The sequence below is a fragment of the Lethenteron reissneri genome, chromosome 16 (genome assembly GCF_015708825.2).
Source record: "Lethenteron reissneri isolate LAM-NWPU_2019-01 chromosome 16, ASM1570882v1, whole genome shotgun sequence".
NCBI classification, from domain to species: domain Eukaryota; kingdom Metazoa; phylum Chordata; class Hyperoartia; order Petromyzontiformes; family Petromyzontidae; genus Lethenteron; species Lethenteron reissneri.
Genome location: NC_083794.1, coordinates 8,443,679 through 8,469,252, shown reverse-complemented (window position 1 = coordinate 8,469,252; position 25,574 = coordinate 8,443,679). Strand labels below are relative to the sequence as shown.

At 43.1% G+C, this 25,574-nt stretch overlaps 1 protein-coding gene across 5 annotated transcripts in view; it reads right to left on the bottom strand.

Annotated features, from left to right (window-relative positions):
• The window catches only part of DCLK1 (doublecortin like kinase 1), a 66,781-nt gene that overhangs the window by 31,899 nt on the left and 9,308 nt on the right, over positions 1 to 25,574 (bottom strand). The window contains exons 1-8 of one of the 5 annotated variants that reach the window (XM_061552324.1): positions 24,095 to 24,455; positions 23,800 to 23,877; positions 23,132 to 23,227; positions 22,172 to 22,670; positions 20,099 to 20,251; positions 19,163 to 19,192; positions 18,005 to 18,204; positions 436 to 538 (exon numbers count right to left, since the gene is read on the bottom strand). In XM_061552324.1, the coding sequence (XP_061408308.1) occupies positions 436 to 538; positions 18,005 to 18,204; positions 19,163 to 19,192; positions 20,099 to 20,251; positions 22,172 to 22,556 (871 nt within the window). In that variant the 5' untranslated portion in view covers positions 22,557 to 22,670; positions 23,132 to 23,227; positions 23,800 to 23,877; positions 24,095 to 24,455. Of the gene's footprint in view, positions 1 to 435; positions 539 to 18,004; positions 18,205 to 19,162; positions 19,193 to 20,098; positions 20,252 to 22,171; positions 22,671 to 23,131; positions 23,228 to 23,799; positions 24,041 to 24,094; positions 24,456 to 25,574 lie in introns of those variants that run through there. The other 4 variants (XM_061552322.1, XM_061552323.1, XM_061552325.1 and 1 more) reach the window with 4 other exon arrangements.

Below are 25,574 nucleotides of genomic sequence, written 5' to 3'. Positions count from 1 at the left end.
GGTGGAAATTGGTTAGATCATAGATGCATAGTGGCATTATATTTGCTAATGCTACCATTAATTTAATATTGCCGTGCTATAACATACTACAGACAAACCCCTATGTAACATATGTTCAGCTAAATTTAACTTAATGCGCGATGCTATAATTGTATTAAATATATGCAACTACTGTACTGGCTGATGAGCCTACTGTTTGTGCACTACTATGTATCTAAACATCTCGTCATCAGTATAACTATCATTTTATTTCAATGTCGTGAATTTTGTCGACAATGTTGTGGGTGTCTCTTAGCCATATCTAAACATATCAGGGGTACCCTGACACCCAGGACACCCACGGTGGCTGCGTCGCTGCTTCTGCTTCATAGTGGTGGAGTGTGCGGAGTGGAGTTTCCCTAAAAAAATGGATGTCGAGCTGTGTGCAGGACTCACCGCCCTCATCGATGAGGAAGTCGTCCGAAGCATAGCGAAACTTCTCCGGGCCGCACGCTATGAACACATCGTCTTCGCCAAAGAAATCCTGCAGACAGGCCACCTGGTGTACAGAGACACACACACGTGCAGGGCAAAGACAATGATCACCCCGTAGAGGCAAGTGCTGTCCGTGAGCACCTATTTAAGTCATGGTACCGTCAGAGCAGATGAATGCCACCAAACAGTAATCCAGCAAAAGCAACGGCAATGCTTGTGGAAGGTAACAGAACCCTAGGATGACGTGAAAAAATCTACCCCCACGACAAGGGGTTAGTAATCTAAGGGTGTCACGAAAAAACACCTATTGTTACAACTTTTCGCCAACCCCAACCTTTTTGGCGGTAGCAGCAGGTGTACTTAATCACGCCCAGCCAGAGGGAAAACAAAATAACAGTTAATATAAAACAGCGCTGGAACAATAATCTCTACAACTTGGGAACCTTGCCATACTCTGCAATATCCGTAAAACCATCATTAATCAAGCAAGAATCAATTTAGTGTTGACATTCGCAGATCTAGGCAACCATATGTCACTGCGGCCTGATGTCAAGCCTCCATCATGGCCACCATAAATATAATCTGTCGTTGTAAGCCACTGCTCCAGGCGTTTTTCTGTGGCTCAGCGCTTTTGGCGCTTGTCCACTGGGGACCAGGTTGCAGGGACATGGCAGGGTCGGTGCCTCCTAGGCCTGACACTTGTTCTAGGTTCTCCCTGAACCCAACAAACCATCTAATCCTTGTGTTCATAATGCAAATAAAAAAACGTATCTTAAGTCAGTGTGGCATAAAATATGGAAATATTCCCACTCGGGGTACTATTTACTAGATTATTTAAATTTTACCAGGTAAGACCTACTGAGCATTATAGCTCTTTTTCAGAAGCGACCTGGCCATACATGATAACCGAACGAAGTGGCTTATCATGTTGGAAATGTATAGCAGCCAAATACTCTAAACACATGTTTCTAAATGTGGAGGCAAAAACCACAAAACCCAGAGAAAAATCTACGCAACCACGGGGAGGGACATACAAACTCCAAATATACAAGCATCAGGGTCGGGATCGAACCCACGCACTCATGCATACAAATTCGAATTTTGTTACATTTTGGCAAGTTTAGTGGCCTTTAGTGGCAGTAGGGATCATCTGAATGGATTACATAGCTTATACGAATAGAATAACATCAATCGTTTAAACGTGGCATTATATATATGTATCAAGAACAAAAAAAAATCTATATTCACACCATTAGCGTACACTCACATACTTTGGATGACTACACCAATTTTTTTCTCTTTTACACATTTATGGTTTGATTGTTTGTGACCACACAATTTGCCACATACACCAATGTAATTATTTTATCCAACTTTACCAGGATTTGGATGAAAGCAAGGTATCTCCTAATATAAGCTGTCCAAATAAAACACGATTAATGAATACTTCATATCATACAAGCTTGAGTTTCCGGCACACACACCCCTGCTCACTTAAAAGGGTAGCACTGCTGCCGACTTTAATGACCCAGATAATCAGCAGCAATCCTTCTTTGGCAGGAAATTGTTGTAAAGAGCGCAGATGTTTTAGATGGTCAGTGTAATCTGTCTGAACAGAGACACTCGCGCATGCAATCAACGCGTGTAACGCTAGACCAAGGGTCGGCAACCAAAATAATAAGAGTTGATATTCTTTGGTTCTTTCGGTAAAGTCATGTAGACAGAAAAAATAAAGTGAATAAAAATACGACGTTTCAATCGCAACACCTTTTCCTGATGACGACCGCCTGTGTTGCGATCGAAACGTCGTGGTATTTTTATTCACTTTATTTTTTTTCTATCTACGTGACTTTACCGAAAGAACCAAAAAATATTAATTCCTGCAGTCACGAAAGTTTTAAGTCAAAATTTAACAAGAGTTGAATTTGGTAAAAAAAAAACTCAATATTTCAAGAGCCGCAATGCATGTGAATATGAGATGGTGATCCTTAACAAATATTGTCACAAAGCAGTCCTTAAATATCCGCATGCAGCTCCGGAGCCGCAGGTTGCCGACCCCTGCAATCTTATTTTTTGTCTATCTGTGTGTGTTCGCACGCTTGCGAAGGATTTGGCTCTCAAACGGTGGGGTATATGTTGAAAAAAAATAGCCAGGTACCACGCCGTAAGCCCCGTGGTGAGCAAGCGCTATTCCGTTTTTTCCATCTGTCAACTTAAAAGTAGTTTAATTAGCGATCTAGTGCGATTTTTTTTTATTACAAGCGCTCGGCCATACCAACTCACACGCCTTCGGTGGGGGGGACGGCCCCTACCAAGTCACACGCGTTTGGTGGGGGTGAGGCGGATATTTTCTTCCGGGTTAAAAATGCAATTAAAATACACAAAACGCTCAGGTAAATTCTTCACGGTGTGATATCCCCCCCCCCCCACCCCGATGTGTGCAGTTACTACTATACAGTCGGTAGATGCTACCATTATAGGCCGTAGATATTGGTGCACAGTGGGTGGGAGAATCGTGGCTGGGGGGGGGGGGGGTGGTAGCAGCCCAGCCCCAGCCTGCCAAGGTGCCACCTCGGCCGGCTGACCAATCTAGGCGAGGCCGGGGGCTCTGCACGGGGATAGGCCTCGGCACGGCAATGTTTAGTCCTATTTTATTGCTTCTTTCGCTAAACTCACATTGATAGAAACCTATTATTCAAATAATAACCTTGCAAATATTACATTAATAATTTTGTGTGCAGACAACTAATATTTATATTTCTTGCTTCTTTCGCTAAACTCACGTACATAGAAACCTATTATTTTAATAATCACCTTGGAAATATAAAAATATTTTTGTTTGTGTGCTGACAACTAATATTTCTAAAATTACTTGGTAAATATTACTATAATTATTTTTGTGTCTAAGTCCTTGTGTGCGTGTGAGTATGTGTGTGTCTAGCGCAATGTGTGTGTGTGTGTACGTCCGTGTGTGCACGTCCGTGTGTGTATCAGTCGATGTGTATGTGAGTCAATGTGTGTGTGCGTGAGTTGATATATCTGTGTGTTAGTCAATGTGTGTGCGTGCTCTGTGTGTGTAGACAACTAATATTTTAATATTTAGTTAGTAAATGTTTTATATTTATGTGTGTCTAAGTCCATGTATGCATGTGAGTCGATGTGTGTGTTTAATTGGTGAATGGCGGTTGTTGTTGTGTTTAACGCCATGTGTGTATCTAAAGTCGATGTGTGTGTGCGAGTCCATATGTGAATGTGTGTGTAGAGCAATGTGTGTGTGAGTCTATGTATGTGGGTGTGTGAGTCGATGTTTGTGTGTGTAAGTCCATATGTGTGTGTAGGTCGACGTGTGTGCGAGTCTCTATATGTGTGTGTGTGAGTCAATGTGTGTGTGCGAGTCGCTGTGTGTGTGTAACTCCATGTGTGTGTAAAGTCGATGTCTGTGTTTGTGAGTCCATGTGTGTTTGTAAGTCGATGTGTTTGTGTGTGGGTCAATGTCTGTAAGTGTGTATAAGTCGATGTGTGTGTCTGTCTTTTTCTCCCAGGCAACGCCGGGTGCTTACCACTAGGAGACCATATACTGTAATTCAAATTGCACTTATTGCACTCATTCTAAGCCTTTTAAATTGTGGGTTTGAAAGGCAAAATGAATGTCCGAGGTCATTTCAGTGGGGGTCACGTTCCTTCCTGAGGGACAAGACCGTGCGTTTGTGTGGAAATAAGAGGAGAGCCACTTCAAAGCCACCAAACTGCCAATATTGGCACTGTATTCTGAAAGCCATGATAATGAGCGTGGCCGACAAAGAGCGCCCCTTATCCATGTGTGGTTCCATCTCCTCACAACGGGAAAGGTTCAAGTCACCACGATATCTTTACAAAACATCCATACTCAAGGATGCACTAAAGCAAAAAGGTTGCCAGGAAAAAGATCACCAAACAACAACATTGAGATGCTGCCACTGTTTCCTCCTGCTGCTGATGGTGGTGCTCCAAAAACAATACAGAGGGACTGTTGCTCAGACCAAATCACACACAGCAAAAACCGCTGGCACCATTCAATTGCCCGTCACATGCAAGTGTTTGTGATTACAGTACATGTATGTGGTTTGTTGAGGCCAGGGGTCAGCAAACAAAATAACAAGAGACATTTTTTTTAATTCGGTAAAAAAAATCTATATTTCCATAGCCGCAATGCATGTGAATGACGTCAAGAAACAGTCCTTAAAGAGCCACATGCGGCTTCGAAGCTGCAGGTTACCGACCCCTGGTTTAGGCTAATGAAATGCTTAAAAGTCTGACCGTCATATATAGTGCACCATTAAATAATAATTTGACGAACACATCATTCATATTCTTGGTTCTTTCGGTAAAGTCACCTGAGGACGGCTGCTTGCGTTGTGGCCGAAACGTCGTGAGAATTGTATTTTATGTTTTATTTTTATTATTTTATTATTTCTAAGTGACTTTACGGAAAGAACCAAGAAGATGAATCCCTGCAGTCACGAAAGCTTTAAATCGAAAAAAACATCATTCATAGTTTATGTTTTGCAAAGTTTTCAATTGGTTACAAATACACGATCTTAGTAGCATGAAAATAATCACCATAATCTTGGTACAGCACACTGCTTTGAGGGAGCATCAAAATCTGTGACCATGGGCAATGTAAATGTAAACACGCGCAAATACTCAATAATGTTGAATTTACAAAAAAACGTAGAAAGCATGAATTAAAATGTTAATTTAAGAGCAGTGGCTTTGTAAAGACTAAACAGAGGCCCTCCTCCTCCTGATGAGGCCAGACATCAGGGTTGTGAAGTTGTCACGGCAACGGTTTTATCAACGCACAACAGATCCTCAGCCGTTCCACGGGTGATTTATCACCTTCCACGAGAGAAAATTTTAAATCAGAAACTGAGCTTGAGGAACACTCAGGCCATGGACATAATTTTGATGCTTGTGCTTCTGCCAAACTGTTAGCATGATATAAAACAGTAAAAGACTCCACAAAAGCCCATCATGAACGTCTAGATATTATATGAGCCAATGTCTGTCCATAACGGTCACACGAAATAATTAATAATGAAAAAAATGTGCAACGATTTACGTTTGCCAGAAAAATAACACTGTTACAGGCACCTTATTAACTCACTGCCAAGGTATCTGTGTGAGATAATGTGTCCGACTGCTCATAATTTAAGAGAGGCACTGGCAACATTTCAAAAGCTCTTTGTTTGCCCAGACCTGGCCACAATACCTGGCGTAGTTTTTTATGGTGATGTGTCCAATCGCGACACTGCGTCCACGCGCCATAAGCTATGCCAGCAAATGTTTTAAATTAAAAAACGTTAATTTTCTCCACTTCATATGGTAGGTCCTGTCCATCAACTCCTATGATAATTTTTTTTTATTATATACTGAACGGTGCTTACAAAATGTAATTACAAAAAACAAATGTTCGAAGACCAATTGAATCAGCAGAAAATGTAGTGGAAGTGCAATATTGGGTGTCGTCGGTATGCTACAAAATGTGGTTGTTTAATGTGCGATATTGGTAGATTACCATGTGACCATGCAAGATAGTACAGTATATTAGAAACTGCCACATATGATAATTCTGTATAATCCCCAATTGTTTGCAAAGAACAACCTGTTCAGATGGGCTGTGTTTGTACCTACTTCCCACTGACCCATATCTATTCCATTCTCTTTACTCGACTGATGACCTTCTCCACGTCAATGTAACCAACATTTGTACTGCCCAGTGATGGCCTGCCATGTCTATTTCTAAAGCAAGAAAGCAGTTTAAGCAACCAGTGCTGGAATTATAGCGATGAAAACTATGTGAGGTATTTGACTCATTAGCCAAACATGAAATGTACAAATAATTTTATATTTTGCAGCTTTCTCCCATTTGAGGTCCTTTTAGATTCTCAAGGATCTTCATGCTATTTGATGACTTTTCAGAATAGATCTTAAATTGTGTGCAGCTGTCTTTCTGAAGACGTGGAGGTTTCTTTCCCCCCACGGCTGCAGAAAACTGCCTAAGTGCATTATCCTCGCATGCAAGTTGAACACGCTTTGAATTTATTCATCAGCCCACTAAGAGAACTTCCCACATGCAGCTCTTGAATAATTCACGAGAAATCACTTTCTAGACAGGAACAGCCTTCCAGATCCACTTCCCAACTGTACGTTATGCAGAAAGAGAAGACAGTGACAGAACAAGGATGATTGTTTTCATTCCCTGATGAGAAGACTTCCCTTTCTGATTAAAATTTTTCAGCCTGTTACCACTCTTAGAAAGATACACTAGTTTGTTTCAAAACCAGCCTTGGGTTCCAGTAAAAATTGCATTCCAGTATTTAATTGTATTTAAATGTTTGTGGTAATACAGTTGTTAGCACACCGTGCTATGAGTTTGACAACCTGAGTTCGACCCCGAGCTAGTTAAAATCGGTGATGAGTGATATCTAAACCCAGTCCTCGTTTTTTACCCTTCCCCCTTCACCAACCTGCACTGATCAGTATGGTAAAGTATGCTAATAAAAAACACCATGAAGAACGCATCATGAGAAGGCGTTCCTCTAGCAGTGGATTGAAAAATGGCTGAAAGTTGTTTTATTCTATAAACCTAGTTAAAGGGCACTAAGCATTGAAACGTGGATTAACACTTATGATAGGCTTTTAAGTAAAACAAAATGGTAGGCTCGATAATAGGTGCTTCCCCTTTATTCTGTTGTTAATAGGTACTGGCAAAGGAGGTCCCAATGGTAGGACAGCAACATACTGAATCAATGTGTATGGAACTTTCAGTGTAATCCCCTTGCATGTGGAGGTTGTCTCTGGGTAGTCCTGTTAACAACTCACATGCCACTCAATGGAATTGCCCAAACATTCCAATGCAATACTCTCCTGAAAGCGGACATTATTTTTAACTTAATGTATGCTATTAAGTCCGTATGTGTTTATGTCTGTACGATATTTGCAATGTTGACCACTGTGAGACTTTATAGCATAACCATGGATTGACAAATGGCTGTTCAATAAAAATAGCGTTTTTAATTCAAACAAAAAAACATTACAACACAGATAATAATGTACAGCCCTTTGTTAATCCACTGAAGGATGAAGGTATCCCCATGGCATGTCAATAATCGTGGTTATTTGACATATGTCGACCCCACTGGTCAGTGCGGCCAAGACTTGTTCAGATATTGCCAAGGCCGTAGCCATGGAGTCAACATTGGGGGGGACCAAATCATCCAGGGGGTATGGGGGTTCCCCCCCCAGAAAAATAATCTAAATTTGAAAACTAATTTCCTGCCTAAAATATTTAAAAATTCACTAACACATGGGATGGACTTGTTAATGATTTTTTTTCAATAATGTCTAATAGTGTATTGTATTACATTGCTCTGTTTTTACTTTTTACCGTTTCTTGTTTCATTGCATGTAATGGCAGAGATTAGCGATTACTAAAGTACAACCATAACCACAATAATATAAGCAGAAATCTATTTTATAGCAATATATTGGGGGGGACATTTTTAGCATATTTGAATATTGGGGGGGGATGTGTCCCCCCAATATATATTATTCTTACGGCCTTGAATATTGCTCACCACTGAAGGTCAGGAAACCAACTTTAGAGACCCAGTTCACAGTGCGGTGCAGTAACCACCACTTTCTAAACCTCCAAGCATTACAAAATCCTGTCATGCATCACAAAATACAAATAAGAAAGAGTCTTGGCAATGTGTACAATTTGGCCAGCATATGATAAAAAAATTCTAATAAAACACTGAATTATGAATACAAAACAAAAATCCCTCCCCGTATAGCGTGAACAAACTGTTGGGGCAAGTGCTGTTAGCGAGCACCTATGAAGGCCGGCACTGTGGTACACGAGGGGGTGGGTGGCCAGCACCACGCCCGGCCGCCTTTGTATCCCTAGTGGCGATGTTTACACACCGCACCAGGTACTCATTTAAGGTTGAGTCCACCTGGGTGGGTGGGGGACAAGAACCGGTTCAAATAATCATCACCGCTGTTGGCCGTGAGCGGGGAATTTAACCCGGGACGCCAGGTTGGTAGTGCAGCACGCTAACCGCTCCACCACCGCTCCCCACTAACCTTCTTAACACACACACATGCACACATAAAATCAACACGTTCAGCCACGTGACGGTAATTTGAAGGCGAGGTTAGGCAAAAGGTTGACCCCGCAGTGCGAGGCGAACGAAGAGGGAGCGCTCCGACTCAACGTTGCTCGTTCCGAACTTGCGGGCGACGGCCAAACAAAACCCACGGGCAGAAAGCAACAACCGCAGGCCCCCTCCGCCACACACCACCACCCACCACCACCACCCCCGTGGACGCTTTCGTCCACCACCCAACGCTTGTAACCGGCTCGGGCCGGTTTCATTCTCATGAGATTCCCCGTTGCCTCCTTCCCCGGCCTCTTCCCCGACAGCTGATGCTCAAGCCCCTCAGCCTTGCTCCCAAAACACACACATACACACTAAAAAAAAACGTCACGCACAAGAGCACGTGTGGTATATGGGGAGTTGTGTTGAACGCCTCGGAGACGTCGTTTTGCCTTTCATTAAGTTGGGTCTTTGTTGGGGAGAGGGTTTGGGTTATTTGTTTGCGTTGTTCGTTTCAGGCCGCTTGCTGAAGTTTTGCTCAATCTCATGAACACGAATGCCGGCAGCCATTTCATTTGTTCCAACACTACAAATGATCCATTTCCAACTGTTACGTAGCAATTACTAAACAGTACTTTCCCCCCCCACCCCCACCCAGTCCACAAACTCTTAAATAAAAGTCTTGGTCGTTTTTCCAAATGCAAGACAGAAGCTAAAACGCGGGCGCCATACATTTGTATTAACGAGGCCATGATCTATTGGTGTACCTCAAGCCCCCTGCTTGGGGTGGCAGAGAGGTGGTGCTGAGACGATTACCACCTCCCTCCCCGTGGCTCCAAAGGGATAAAACGGTGCGATGATAACTCATGCCGCCTCAATTATTCCACAATTGAAAGAAAACACACAACGGCAAATGTAATTTGCATTTATGGGTGTAATTTCGAAAGCAGCTTTCGAGTACGTCCATCGATTCCAAGTTAGGCCTCAATGGTCCAGTACATGGTGACATACCTGCCAAACCATACGGCTTATTTGTATTCTTGTACAGGGAAATTGAGTTTTTAGATCCATACGGTGTACAGCCGTTGCAATACGGGGGGGAAATGTGTTTGTCTTTCTCCCTTGAGATGGGACTTTGTAGGATGAACGTTGAAATGTATACGGGCACGGGGTGACCAATAAGATCTGATTTGGTATATAATAAGGTAGGGCACTGACAAGGGGTTGACAGGTTTGTTGGTGACCGAGCAGGTTTGATCTTCAGTGGAGAACAGATGCCGTCTGCAACTACCGATTCACAACAATGTGTATTTTTAAAGATTAGGATAAAGTTAGCACATTATTAGATCAAATTTATTTACCTCAAGGGGATTTAAAAAATATATAAATTGCAAATAGCCTTATATGAGCATTGGATGAAAAGATAATCCACAAGGCTTATTGAATGATATTTATATTCTGGTGGCATTAATGACAGAACTTGATGTTGAAAAGGGCATCATGGGTGCTTGAATCGAGGTTCCAAAAAAATAATACAATCAAGTGCAGACTGATAATATATAGCAGTACAGTATTGCAGTTCTGCTATGCCTAAATTTCCCCCATATAACAAACTGCATATAAAAAACAAGGGGTAAAAGCATGACCATAAACAAGATGTTAAACGTTTTCAATTTCCAACCGGCGCAAAACGTGAGCAAAGGCCCTCCCCAGTGACTGCGTCCATTCTGTGAACGCCGTTGCCAGGGAGACTGACGGGGACCTCAGCTGGCTTCTTCTGCGTCCCCAACGCGTCCGACCAAACGGGCGGCCAGGATCAGCCAGCAAAGCACCCCGAGGACCAAGGGCTGCATTGTCGGTGCGGCGAGCGACGAGATTGAGGGGTCACGCTCAGGAAAGCGGAAGGTGGTGGTGGTGGTGGGGTTGGACCTCATCTGGCCTGTGACGGCTCGTCCGTGGAATGTCCCCTCCTCCAGCATTTTGAGAAGTGTAACCTTAAATGTTTGCATCATCCCAAAAAATATCACATTTTGCTACACTCTCTGGGAACGAACCATTTCGGAGAGAGGAATTTTGTCTGCAATGTTTCAGAAAAAATATGAACACTACCTCCCTGAAGTGAGTGATTTAAATTTACAGCATTTTAAGAGATTAACCAATGTATCTAATAGTAACTGAATGAATTGGATAACATGTTTGCACTCAACTAGTTTAATTATTACATGTAAAAATGGCTGTTATTTGCACTGAAATATTGCCTTTGATTTTTACACCAATGTAATCTTCAATTTGCCACATCACATTGTTATTACGGAGAAAACAGAACCATGAATTTCGACAAGTTAATATACGATCACAATGGCTTTCTATGCAAAAGAAAAATCAGGCACTACCTGAATGACCAATTCTCTCCCGCACAATTAACAAAAAACTACCACATCATTAAAGCAATCTTGCATGACCTAGGCCAGCCACGGTTACATACTACATGCTGTCCTGTAGTATTCACACACTGTACTAGAACAGCGCATCTTAAATTATCATTAGAGTGCACCTCTACAAGGTGTCATGCTGGACACAGGCAAGCAATCAACAATGACACGTGTTTATGACCCACTGGTGCCCACCCAGACTATATAACGCATGCAAGATATGGGCACAAACCCTGCCATTAATTGATTTGCAGTAACTGCCCCATGGTGCGCATGGGCGATTCGGGCAATGGAAAGCCATTGGTATATTATAGCTAAAAAAAAACACAAGCAGAGGGCCAGGGTGTGGAGTAATTGGCCCCGAGTTATGCTTTTTCACCACACTTGGGTGGGCGAGAAACCTCAACAGTTAACCTTGTAATCATGACCAATGTTGGGCTTTGCTTGGGTACCTCCGTACAGGAATATGATAGGGGCCTCGCCCTATTGAGACTCATTTGGTGCAGCACAGCTACGCGTAAGACCAATGACCAGAGTTGAATACTTACGAGACCGTGTCTGTGCGAGTGTTCAATGCATTGGTTACCGTCGTGACACCAGCCCTGGGAGCACGTTCCGAGAGCGTGCAGCAACATTAACAGGGGTGCTGCCCTGTTCAAAAGTTTCCCACAGGGTTCAGTGAAAACATCACCAACTTTGAAAGAGCGCGGCCCTCACATTTCGCAATTCCCCAGTGGCGGGGTCTTCAACACCAAGGTTTGTTACAAAAAAAGAGCGTTCTGGAGAATGCTACAGACGGACTAAGGGCGAGCTGGCACATCTCCGAAAGGCGCCGCCTAAACCAACCCTCTCTGTTTAGTGTTTTGCAAACGTTTTTACACCAAGAGGCCCATTCAAAAAAGTGTAACGGTGTACACAACAGGCTTTGAAAAACCGCTCGCCAGTTTACATTTGAATTCATCAGCATTCAAAGGGAGGCTTCCTCGAGTAAAAATAACAGCCTTTTGCGGAAACAATGCATGCTGTGGTGTGAGCGGTTAATGTGCCTCTTGTTTGTTGAGTAGTCTTCGGAAGGGGCTGTGAACTCTGCTGGTCGTGTAACATGATTGGGAGAACATCATGTAGACAAACGATGCCAAAATCATGAAAGTTATGGCATGCCCTCTGTTCTGTCATATATCATCAGCCAAAGATAGCTGTTATAAATATATTATGAACCCTTGGCACAAGCTCCTAATACCGTGCAAATTAAAACTGGATATTTGTTTCCTTATATATTTCTATAACATGAACATTTAAAAAACATCTGAATGTACCAAGTTTTTCAAATTAAATCACTGCAAATGCAAAATGTACTTCAGAAATTATCAGTGAACACTTCCAATGCAATACAGTTGGCCAAAACAACATTTGTAGGAAGTATAATTGTCTTTTTTATTAACTTATCAATTAGCAAACAAACGGGGACAGGGAAGGCAACTTAAACAACAATATAAGGGTCCATGAAGGGTTTGGTTCTTGGTGACCTTCACTATTTGTTTCGTGCAAGACTCTTTCAAGACTTGGCGGAGAGCCCTAAAAGCTGGCACAACTGTGCTGTTAATTAGAATTCTGTTACAGTCACCATACACACTGCAAATCCTTGTGGCAAGGAGGACAGGATGTGACCAACAATAGTTGTGCCACACTAGTTCTCACACAAATGTCAATTTACTGCATCACGCCTGGATCCACAAATTCTGACTTTTCAAGGGAATTTAAAGTAATTTACATTTGTACGTCTTTGATAAAATCGTCCAGAATGCACCCGATCTTATCAGATCTCCTAAGCTAAAAGGTTTGAGCCTAGATAGTGCTTTGATAGGCGACTACCATGAACAGCAGGTGTTATAAACTTTTACAAGGCTATGTTGTCAGTATAGAGCAGTGCATTAACATATTTATTGTACTGTACTATGCTCCCTACTTTAAACCTGTACTGACCAGGGTGAAGTATGGTCAAACACCCCCCATGTGTATGGTGTGGGAGGCCCTCATTCAGCAGTGGATTGACAGGGGTGAAATCTCAACGAGGCTATGAAATGACAGGAGATAATGCATTTAACCGTACTCTTATGTTGTGAGTACACCCAAGTGTAAATTAATTTAGCAATGAATGAGCATGATGACATTCACGACATCTTACCCGTAGCATATTATTTATATTTTAAACTAGCCACCAAAAATAGGGCCTTGGTTCATTCCAGAATGGCTGGTGGAGAAAAAAATTCCACAGACAGATGTTCATTTGAATACTCAGAATGCAACTTTTTTTTCAAACTTGCTGCCAGCGCTTGCCATGCACAATTTACGGTGCCTTTTTCAGTTATCCCACAGTTCAATGGACATGTTTTAAAGCACCAGCTTAAGTAAACTCTATTTTTCCATTTCCAGTAACCAGATAATTAGTACGATGGCACTACCAACAAATTTACGAGGCTAGTGATCTCTGCAGCTACACCTGACGTGTCACACACTCTGCTGCACCATGATTCAGCTAGCCCACGGTATACAGAGCAAACCAAATTTATCACACACAGAGGTGTTTATCACGAACTCCCTTGGAGCTGGGACCGTGCTAATGTGTGCATCTGCAGCATCCGTGGCGTGAATTTCATAGCAGGTGGGATAAAGAACAGAGCCTTCGAGAACCATTTTAAAATGCCTCGATACACACAATTTGCCAACACGAGGCTTCTCTGGGTGGAGCATTCTTCATCATCAGCTGTCATTCGACTGCTGGATGAAGGCTTCCCCAAGCAGCCGCCATCCATCATGATGCTGCCTCAAAAATCCATCTACTATCTACAGACGAAGTGATTTTATTGCTCCATCTCCACGTTGGACGTCTCTCTGTAACTTTGCATTCAATAGCTGCCACTTTGTAATCATGATTGACCATCTGCAGTCATTCCTTTCGATGAATTATCCTTTCCAAGGCCACTTGCTTCGAACACTATGAATTCTCACAGCGTAATTAAAATAAAGTATATTAATTTTGCAGCCCTTTATAAATCCGGTGCTGGGTGAAGGCCGCTCTATGCCATGTCAGTCATAGGGGTTATTTGACAATGAAGGGGGATTCAGATATCGTTCCCCGCTGATATTAGCCTTGCCTGGGAATTGAACTCATGTGCCCGAGTTCATCGTGTAGCGCGATAATCGCTGTGCCACCGCTCCCACTGCAGCATTAGCGTATCCCCTTAATGATGGCTCAACTAATAACGGAGCTGGTGAACGGGGTCGTCCTGCGTATACAGTACATAACCTACTTATGTTCGCGGACCTCCCTCCTAGACATGGCGCAGCATTGGCCCATATCCCCCAGCACAAAACCCAACTGATACGAATCGATGCACACAGATAGCGCCATTGCGTGTCGTCGCTTCATAAGGCTCTGCCTAATGAGCAGAACCACATTCTATCAATTCATTAGATTTTAATCATTGGGAACCTAGACGGGTCCCCATAATCTCCATTTGGGAATTGCTTTTTCACAATTTGCTTTACAAAATAAATTATACTTGCAAATACGTTGGGGCATTATGGATAGAATTATGGTACTCTGGATGATGATAATAATTAACAACAACCCTTTGTTAATCAAATGCTGGATGAATACCCTCTTCCTGCTGTGTCGGCCAGGGATTGTTTAGTTTGGCTGTTACCCATGGCCTGGAATCACGCTCAGTTTGCCGCGCTCATAGAACAGTGCACAAACCACTGATCCTTTGCTCTGTCTCAGCATTTGAGATGCGATATTGCATCTATTATTTCAATGTTTATTAATAATACAGCACTACAGTGGGAGATCTGACGCTGGGTAACATGAACTACAAAGGTGAATAGTTTAAAAGGCGAGAAAGTGTGAAAGGCAGGGTTAAGCGTTCAGGGTGAGAGGTCAGAAGTAGCATGGGACTGTGACAGCGAGGGACGTGTGCTCCCTTTTCACCAGAAAATGCCCTCCAATTTCCAATTTGGCCTTCAATATATCCCTTGAGGCTTGCCCCAAGCGCAACCGATATAGACAAAAGGCAGCAGGGCAAACTGTCCATACATCACCTGACCCCTTTGTGCGAGATTTGTTAAAAAGCAAGTGGCTGCTGGTACAGCCAGTCCGTACGTGCTAATAATTTAGCAATTTTAATCCTCTTCTTCAAAAATGGATCTTTAGGCCAATTGGCAGGCTTTTCAAGGGTAATCCTTATCTTGTACAAGAGCTCCGCGACCCATTGCCATTTATGTCTGTGCTCGATCGATGCGGCAACCCAAAGAGAAGCTTTCTGAAACGTCGACCTTCAAGTGTCATTCACAACACTGGGGTGCGAACACACCCAGGGAGTGATTTTTTAAATTGTTTTTTCCTTCAGTGGTGAGATTTCACAGCGGTGCCATGAGTTATTTCCGAACATTCGCACCTTTTATTAGTTAATTAATAAATACAAGCCCTCACACCAATTACACAGTGAAACCAAGTGGATATCTCTCCAAGGACTTCATTGCGCTACAGATTTTCCATTAATGTACCACAGGCCAAGCTCATAAATGGACTTTTAAAATCATTTTTGGAGGATAATAAATGTACACACATTTTGCTTTTGAAAAAGAGTACGCTTTGAAATGGCTTGACAATCAGTAGCCTACCGCTGAAAACGTGAGGATTATCAGGCATGAGTCAGTGTAACAATACAAAATGAACATGCTGTACATGCATTCATGCAAAGCATGAATAAGATACCACCAACGCCACCCCAGAGGTCGTGCTAATGAGAGGAAATGTTAAGAAGAAAGACTCTGTATCACCAACGACTGCTCCTGCCGCCCCTGTAAATGACCATCATGACCTTCAGATGGGCCTCATGAGCAGGAAGGTTGTTGGTCGCTCTGCAGGACACCATGCAGCTCTATGAAATGTCAAGGTTATTTTGTTTAACCGGGTGAGAAATCAGGAAAGCAAAATATTCTCATTTGCGAGAGTGAACTGGATCGCCATTATGACACGTGCAGCAGACGTGCCGCCAATCACATCCGAGCTTTGCGATCACATCGTGCAAATGTGATTGCCGTCTTGAGCTGTGCTAATCTGGGTCCAAGTCAATGAGATGAGCTGAAGGAAAGCTCAACAATTATATTGTAATGCCAATCATGTTATTGGGGAAGAATATTTTAACAGTTATAAACAAATCAATATCTGACGCAAATGAGCTCGCCACCTTCATCATGAATACTCCCTGGTGATATAAACATGCCAGAAATAGAGACGATAATTATTTGGGTAATGTCTTCTTTCTGCTCTGAAGAAATGCCATCACATACAACAGCTTGTTATGTGTTTCTGTTATAAGACATTTCATTATGCTTCTTCACAGCTAATCTGCCATATTTCTGCTCTGAAGGAGGGCCGCTTACCTAAATGTCAGCATATTTTACATATTCATATTGCCATTAATGACAATTAATAATTTTGTTTTGTTCTTCCACACCACTGCCAAAGCAAGCCCTTTTGTTTTCATCACCTGACTCAGCTGCCTAAATTGTACTCAAAACAGACTCTGTGCCAGTGGCATAGCATGGTTGACTTGGGCCCTTGGTGCAAGGAATTAAATGGGCCCCCCCCCTGTCCCATTACCCCCCTAATCATAATCCAGCACCTGGGCCCCTATGGACTGAGCACCCTGGTGCAGTTCCACCGTCTGCACGCAGATATGCCACTTTTGTGTTTAGTTTGTTGTCTTTGTTTTTATTTTGTTATCCCCCCTCCCCATACCTCCAATTAGCAGAGTTGGCTACGTACGGTACGAAAGAAGTTCAACATACATACACTGTCCTGCACACCACGCATTCAGCTGTCCTGAACTGTCTAATAACAAATGCTGTACTCCATTACGATCAGCTAAGAGTGCCCTTGACAGCAGACAAATTAGAAATACAATGCCTCTTGTGGAACTGCCCTTGATATGGAGGAGGCTTCCAAAGCCTCATGAAATATTTAAAGAAGCGTTGTTAATGAAGACTTGATATGCACATTGTAAGATGCGGAACGAGTGGTGGCTGCAACCTATTGTGTCCCGTGAGTCACCATGATCCAGGCCAGTGAAATGTTAATCCTTCTGGTAAATCCGCTGCAGAGCTTTCCAAAATATATCCCATGGTGTCATATTGGACATTTATTAAGAGTGGTGGTTCGTGAGTGAAATGACAGTGCAGCAAACACCAGCGCAGCCAAAAAAAAATTCCTATATGCGTCAAATTTAAATAGAACATTGGAGTTATGAGGACACATGCCTTCGACAAAACACTAGTGCCATATCCCCCTTTAAAGCTAATGCACCATCAATGCCCTTTGTGTCCAGCAACCAGGGCCATAGTGTACCGGGTTCGAGCTACCCAAAGTCTTTACATGGTTCTCAAAATCAACAATTGACTGAATACGTTGCACGTTTTCCACCGGCATAGATTATACCTCCAGCTGAGCGGTGGCTTCCAGCTGAGCAGTGGAATTTAAAACTGATGGAGGGCAATTAATTTACCTCACTATAGCATCCAGTGTAAACCAATAATAATGTTCCTTTATTTACCCAAGAAATCCTCACTTTATTTATCCATGACACCCTTTCTTTAGTGAGTGTTTGGTACATCAGAATCTTTACTTATACTGGATAAATATGATGAGCAATAAAGCTCGTTTTCACAGACATCCAGTCGTTTTCGCAAATGTTCAGTAGTTTCACAGATGTCCACATGCCAAATGCTCAGAGCATCCGACAGGCCTTACAGAAGTTGGAAACGGCACAGTCCACTTCGCATGTACATTCGTATGTTGAACTTTCTTTCGTGCCGTACGTAGCGAACCGTGGGTTGCGCGTGCGAGCGAAACCCACATGCCAGTGAGGCCATCGCCCACTCCACACTCACCTGCTTGCCGTCAAGTGTGTAGAGTCGCTTGACCACTCCCGAATCCAGCTTGATGGCATCCGTGATGTCCGTGAGCACCTGATCGAAGGAGTGTGCAGTCTTCTTGTTGAGCAGGATGCGTACGGCCTTGCGTGGCTTCACACCACTCCGGATCACGGTCACCAGCTTGGGCCGGATGAAATCACGTGACTCCGAGCCACCTGTGTATTTGAGAATTATTGTGGTTTTTGTCATTGTTTCGTTTGGTCAGATAAAAAATGTGCTACTTTGCATGTTTTTAAACCAAAATTTTGTAATAGCTAGGATGTCAATGTTTTCATAATCAAATTGTATTTTTAAAAGCGTGGTATTGCATACTCAAAAACTTATTAGTGTAACAAGTGTATGCTTTTTATGCAAAGATACAGCGATTAAAAGTGAGTATTACATTCACAATAAATTAAATAAATAGTATGTGTAAGAATGCATATATAGTATATGTTGCATGTAATTGGTTTAAGTGACTCTGCTGCCACTACAAATACTACAAGCACCAAAATGCCAACAAATAATCAATTCTTGAATCAACGCTCACCCCAAAATGTGACAATCGAATAATGAGATGGGCAGTGCTGCCATGCCTTGTTTTAGTGTCAATAATTACAATTATTATCAAATCAGAAAAAACATCTTCAAATTCATGGCTATTCTCATATTCTCATGAATGCCATGTTTTCATGTACAGTAATGAGGGTTGCATATATTGAACATGACAATATTATCAGCTTTGCAAACATTGTTGTAAACTTCTTCGTACAGAACATTAGGCCAACATTTATCTAACTCAGGTCGTCATGCCCTATCAGTGTGCAGGTTTCAGTTTTACAAGAACAGATGCGTGCAAAATTTACGAAATGTACATTTGACTGGTTATGGTGGAAAGATGTCCAATGCTATAGAGAAACTCAATTTGAGAAAAACAAATCTAAGAATATTAACATTTTAAGTAGTCCATTGAAATGCAGATTATGATACTAAAAAGTGAAATTTTTACCAGAAATAACATTCAATGACAGCCCCAAAATACCAAATAACAGCTACCTCCATAAAAACACACATACATGTCTCTACAGAATGTTAACTTGCTGCAAAGGTGCTCAGACTCAGAACAATACTTACCAAAAAAATCAATGTGGGCATCAATTGGATCTGAAATAGCATTCAAACAAACAAAAAAGGAGGTCTTCAAGGATTGCAACAAAATGCCAGCAAGCAGTCGCGGAGGAGCATAAGTCTGCATGCCATGCAGCAGAGAAGCAGGTATGTTTTCCAAGGCTTGATAACCAGGTGCGTAGAAAGGACGAGGCAAAAGGAAACGCTCCCAATTTGGTGTCACACATGCTCAACCAAGGCTGAGAGGCCTACTCAGGGGGGGGGGGGGGCTTTTTTGTCCTTTTTGTATTCCAATTGTACTATCCGCATCATGTCATGAGACCAAGTGTCCATTGAAAACGATATCAGAGCAGTGCATCACCCTGTGTGTTAGAAAATATCCCACAGAAGGCGATTTCAAAGTCCTGTACTGCTTATGAAAGTAACCTTTGCTATCCACACACTAGGGGGCGTATTTTCCCACATGTACTCATACATTAAACGTTTTTTGCACATTAGTAAAACTCATTTGATTAAATTGGAAACTGAAAATTATCCAAATTAAGTGAAAAACTAAAATGAATGCCATGCATTTTTGTAGTCATTTGTGACCGGGACGAGAAAATCAACTCACTGCAGTTGAAAACTACTTTAAATCATGGGGTGGCTGAAACTAAGATGCGAAGCTTGGTTTGCAGCCATGCTGACTCAGTGCTCCCACCCTTGAGCCATCCAGCCACCTCAGGGACCCACATTGCAAAATGTTACAGGCAAGGATAGTTAAGCAGAGAGAGAAGTGCAACCTCTACTAACGGCCTCTCCTCACCATTTGTGGCTGTCCACTGCAATGAAGATTATGACATTAAAAAGTGATGCATTTTTAACCAGAAATAACATTGAATTCCAGCCCTAAGAAACCACAAGCCAGCCACCTGTTATGTGTATTATGAGCAGCTGACTTACTGGAGACACCTGCCACAGCTTGCCGGCTGGAGCCCGCCGCACTCTGTGCCTTCCCACCCGAGGACTTGATGTTCACCGACCAATTAGGATTTAGCGTCTTGGTGTAATCCAGCCGGCGGTACGGCTCATTGGAGGCACACACGTAGCTCTCGCCTGCCGAGTGTGAATCACACACCACACACAGATATGCTCCACAATATTATCCAATGTTCCACAATTTGACAGAAGGATACACGACGTTCCGCAATATGATTTAACATTCCACAATATGACAATGTTCCACAATATGACAGGGTGTTCCATAATATCTCACAAAATTCCAGGATATTGAGGTGGTAAATGAATCTGCCCCATAGGTGTCATCATCATCCTCGAATGCTAAATATTGCTTATATTTCATTTCAAAGGGGAGTTTTCTTTCAAAGCGTAAAATCTTGCGGGAAATATAATAACGTTTTTAAGTGTGCATTACTGGTCCCTGCTATGGAATCACAAGTATTACTGTCTGTTATTTGGCCTTATGGATACTTATTACATATATATGCAAGTAAATGTCACCAGCTTTGAGAGCCCCAAAGCGAATAGCATTCAAAGGAGAGAATGCAGCATGAAATGTTCCAAAATCCTTGCCAAAAATACATGAAACCTGTCACCACCCACGCCAGCATTTGAAGTGCTTGTGAACGGTGGTGACAGTTTTGTTAAGTAGTGATGATAACGTTGCTAAATCGTGGGAACTGAACTAGAATTTTACCCACAATACCAAAAAAAAATTGGGATGTTTTAATAATTTGTAGTTGTACCACGTCAATTTGCAAAAGGTTATTTGTTGACCTTCCTCGGGATTGGACGCAACCCAAGGGCAGGCCGAGGTTGACCTGGAGGCGCATGATGAAGGCAGATTTTAGACATTATAATATCAGCCTGCATTCGTCATGGCGTGAGGGTTTCCTGACAATTCATTGTGAGGACCACTACACTCTGCCTGGGGCCTGAGACTGATTGAAATCATAACAATTAGCTTAAAAAGCCTCACTCAATATCAAATTGCATTTTGTAGGACGGTCCTGCATTGGGATGTTTGGCCAGTACCATTTATGTGCATTTGGCATGTGGGAGGAAAAACAAGGAACCTGGAGGACACTCAAGCATGTTAGGGGGTGACATACAGCGCTACCATCTCATGGCCATTGTGCAGCCCCACAACTCCAACACCTGGAAAGCCATAGTGTACGAATCAAGCTTAGCTCAGTTTATCTTCCAAGATCCACCGAAATTGGATGTGTTCAAGATTATGTGGATATAGGCGAATAATTTATCTACGATTATAGATATATTCACCCGTGTTATTGCGGTCCACTGTTAATAACAGTTTCTAGGTGTCTCGAAGACTGCATTTAGAGTATTGCCACCATGCAGTCGTGGTATGTGATGGATGCTTTTTCAAGAGATCAATGTGTTACACATACAATATATTCAGTACCTAAAATATACCGTATACATGTATATGTGAAGGTGGTGCTTACTACAGATGCACAAGTTTGTGGTTACAACATTTCAGTATATTTTAAAACGGGGTGCTAAATTCCCTCGTCGAAGTGGCTGTTAAAGACACTTACATTCTCTAACATGTGCTGCTATGGCAAATAAAATTTGCCAACAGACAAAACCATAGTACAGATAATAATATCAGTTCAATCCTTGTAGATTCGTTGTACAAAACATCCTCATTTCGATCAAAAAATATCCCTACTATATCCCAATAATTGGATGTACCTTTGACGAACGATGGAATTAACAAATCACAATCCTCAAAAGGAGCCACTCAAACCCAACTCAGAATCAGCCATGACGCTGGATGAAGGCCTCCCCAAGCAGGCACCATCTTCCACAGCTCCCCGAAACAATTTCCCCAGCACCTTCACACGCACTGCTTTCGTTACTCGATGTTCATCAACATGGCCTACATGTATATACATTTTAAAATATATATTTTAACTCTTGAAACAAACGCCGGTGACATCTCGCAGAGGGGTCGTGGCTTGGCAAGAGTGTCAGGCGGCGGAGCTTTACCTTCCACCAGCTCATCCAGTGTGAGCATGCGGCGGCTGCCGTCGCACGTGTAGATGGCACGCACGCCCTGCGGCAGGTTCACATTGTCCGTGAGCGTGCGCGTCAGGTCCTCGAGCAGCGCGTCGAACGAGCGGAAGCGGTCCGGCGACACCGCGTAGACGATGCCACGGAAGTATCGGTCACCGTTGCGGTAGAAGCGCACCTTCTTGGCCTTCTTCTCGGTGCTGAGTGTGCGCAGCGTACGCGTGCGGTAGAAGCTGCAGTGCGCGCTGTGCGCGGGGCTTGGGAGCCCGTTGAGGCCACGAGAGCCACGGGAGTGGCGGCGGCCCTTATCGCGCTCGGCAAAGTGCTCGAACTCCAGGTCGCGGTCGTACGTGTGGGACATGGTCGCTCGCTTTTGTGCTCGCCGGGCCCAACCGGCCGGCTTCCCCTCGTTACGTCTTCTTCTCGCCTTCCTTTCTCTCCTACGAGATGACGTTGAGCGTTCGCCTACAAGACACTGCGTGGAGACAATGTGGAATTTGAACGCTGTGTAATCAATGGATCAATTATTATCATTGACAATCGATGTTTAAAAGAGTCAAATGACCCAAATACCGTTGAGATGGAGGACATCAACAATGCACAGAGTACAGGAAACAATATATGATGTTCCGTATAGTAACGTGCAAATGTTGCAGTATCACTAAAGAGCACACCGCTCAGCCAAATCACTACATTAATTGTATTATATATGAATTTTAAATAAAGAACCGTTCATTATAATACAGGCCTCTGACATGACACAAAAATGGATGGCATGTCAATAATTGATTTCATTGGAATTAATGTATTGTATTAAAAATAAAACACCATGTGAGAAGAAATGTTAATAAATGAATTATAACAACCCATGTATTTCACAAAATGAAGAGAAAACATATGCTGTCATATAAGTGTGTATTCAATTATTATTTATACCTGGCATTATATTTTCATGGACACCTCCCCCCCTGACAGCAGAAATGGTGGGGGAGGTAGTGGTATTTTCCAGAGCTCAGCTCCGGACAGCTCCAGCTGAAATTAAAACTCTGATTTATGATTTAGTGTAAAACGTCACCGTTAGCCATGATAAATCCACTGCTGGATGAAAACCTCCCCAAGCCGTCGCCACTCTTAATGACCACCAAGGAGATGGAGCAACGAAATTGCCTCAAACGCGGATCCTATATGGATCGTTGAATCATAAAACGATACCACACGAATACTCTTCTTGGTTCTTTCCGTAAAGTCACGTAGAAGGGAAATAATAAAAAGAAAACATGATAAAATACAATACATTGTTTAATTTTTATTATTTTAGTATTTCCCTTCTACGTGACTTTACCGAAAGAACCAAGAAGATGAATCACTGCAGTCACGAAAGCTTTAAATTGAAATTCACACGAATACTGTATAGTGTTCAATGTGACATACGCCAAATATTTTACATGGGAAAAAAACCACGTTTACTCTGTCATGGGTTCTCAGTTAAATGAAGGACAGTGCGCACAGTTAAACAAATATAATAATATATCACAGTATGTAATAACGCACACACAACAATTGAATGATTGAAGAGAGGAGGGGGGGGTGGCATGCACACTCACCTAAGATGTGCACGGCGATGCTGGCGGCAGGAGGCCGTGATCGTCTCTCAGCTGCGAAGTCTTCGCTCCTTCTGCTCCCTGCAAGCCACGCACGAGGACATGGAGAGAGCATTCATTCATCCATCTCTCTTACAACCAGCCAGCTCTCTCTCTCTCTTCTCTTACACCCACCCAGCCCTCTCTCTTCTCTACGTCTCCTCTCCTCCCTCCTCTCTCTCTGACTCGCATGCAACACAATGGCTCTGTGAGAGAGAGAGACGAGAGAAGGGGGAGGACACGAGCGTGCAACACAAACCTCCGCTGGGGGACGACGACGAGGAGGGTGGTGATGATGATGAAGACGACGAAAGGAGGGCGATGCAATTCTAACCGCGTTTCAACAGCATCCACCAGTAATCACCATTAAACACAGGCGTGCACACCCACACACACACAGCACACATACACACAGCAGAGTGATGTATACTGCGCGTCTGTGTAAGATGATGATGATGGTTATAATCGGTGATCGAGCAATAGAAAATAGAAAGCGGCAAGGTCGCGATGTTTTTTTTTGTTGTTGTTTAAAGAAAGAAACAAACAAACAAAAAAAATGACGCAGAGCGCAGTGTAGGCTGCTGCTGCTTCTGCTGCTGATGATGCTGCTGCTGTTGCTGCAGATGGGGATGAGATGAGATGCCGAGCCGCAGGGGGTCTCTGTGGATGCGGGTGATGATGGTGCTTCGTGCCTGGGCGCGGCTCTCCTGATATCCACGCGTCTTCTGCACAATCTGCTGGGCGGGCATGTGCGGCGGTCCGTGGTGCCGCACCACTAAAGCTCATCACGAAGCACAACGTTCATGTCGCGGCAACGACACGTGCACACGTAGGCAGAGAAATCCATCGTTGTACTGAGCTTCTATTCGTCCCTCGACGTGTGTGCTCCGCTCCTACGGGCAACAGCAAGGTGAGGCGTCGTCTAATGACCTCTAGGAGCCATGCACGACGTGACGGTTGTCCAGCAGTGGGTTAATTTACCATACTGCAGAATCTTGATTTGAAGCTTTCGTGAATGCAGTAACCCATACTCTTTGGTTGTTTCGGTAAAGTCGCGTAGTTAGAAATAATGTACTATATTCTTTCGTTTCGTGACTTTACCGAAAGAAATAAAGAGTATACGACAGTATATGACAACAAAAAGTTTTGCCGACTGGCTGGCTGGCTGGCGCGCAGGCGGGCGAGCGCGCAGCGGTGATGTCACCGCGCACGCCTGCGTGATGACGTCACACGCATCCCGCAACGTTGAGCCCGGTCGTGCGTGCTGACGTCACACCACACACCCCCCCAACACCCCGACCGTGCATCCCGCACAGCAATAAGCAGGCTACAGTCTACATTATAGACTGTCAGTACACTCACTCCGATTAATAAGCAGGCTACAGTCTACATTATAGACTGCCAGTACACTCACTCCGATTAATAAGCAGGCTACAGTCTACATTATAGACTGTCAGTACACTCACTCCGATCAATAACCAGGCTACAGTCTACATTATAGACTGCCAGTACACTCACTCCGATTAATAAGCAGGCTACAGTCTACATTATAGACTGTCAGTACACTCACTCCGATCAATAACCAGGCCACAGTCTACATTATAGACTGTCAGTACACTCACCCAGCCTAATAACCAGGCTACAGTCTACATTATAGACTGCCAGCACACTGACCCAGCTTAATAACCAGGTTACAGTCTACATTATAGACTGTCAGTACACTGACCCAGCTTAATAAC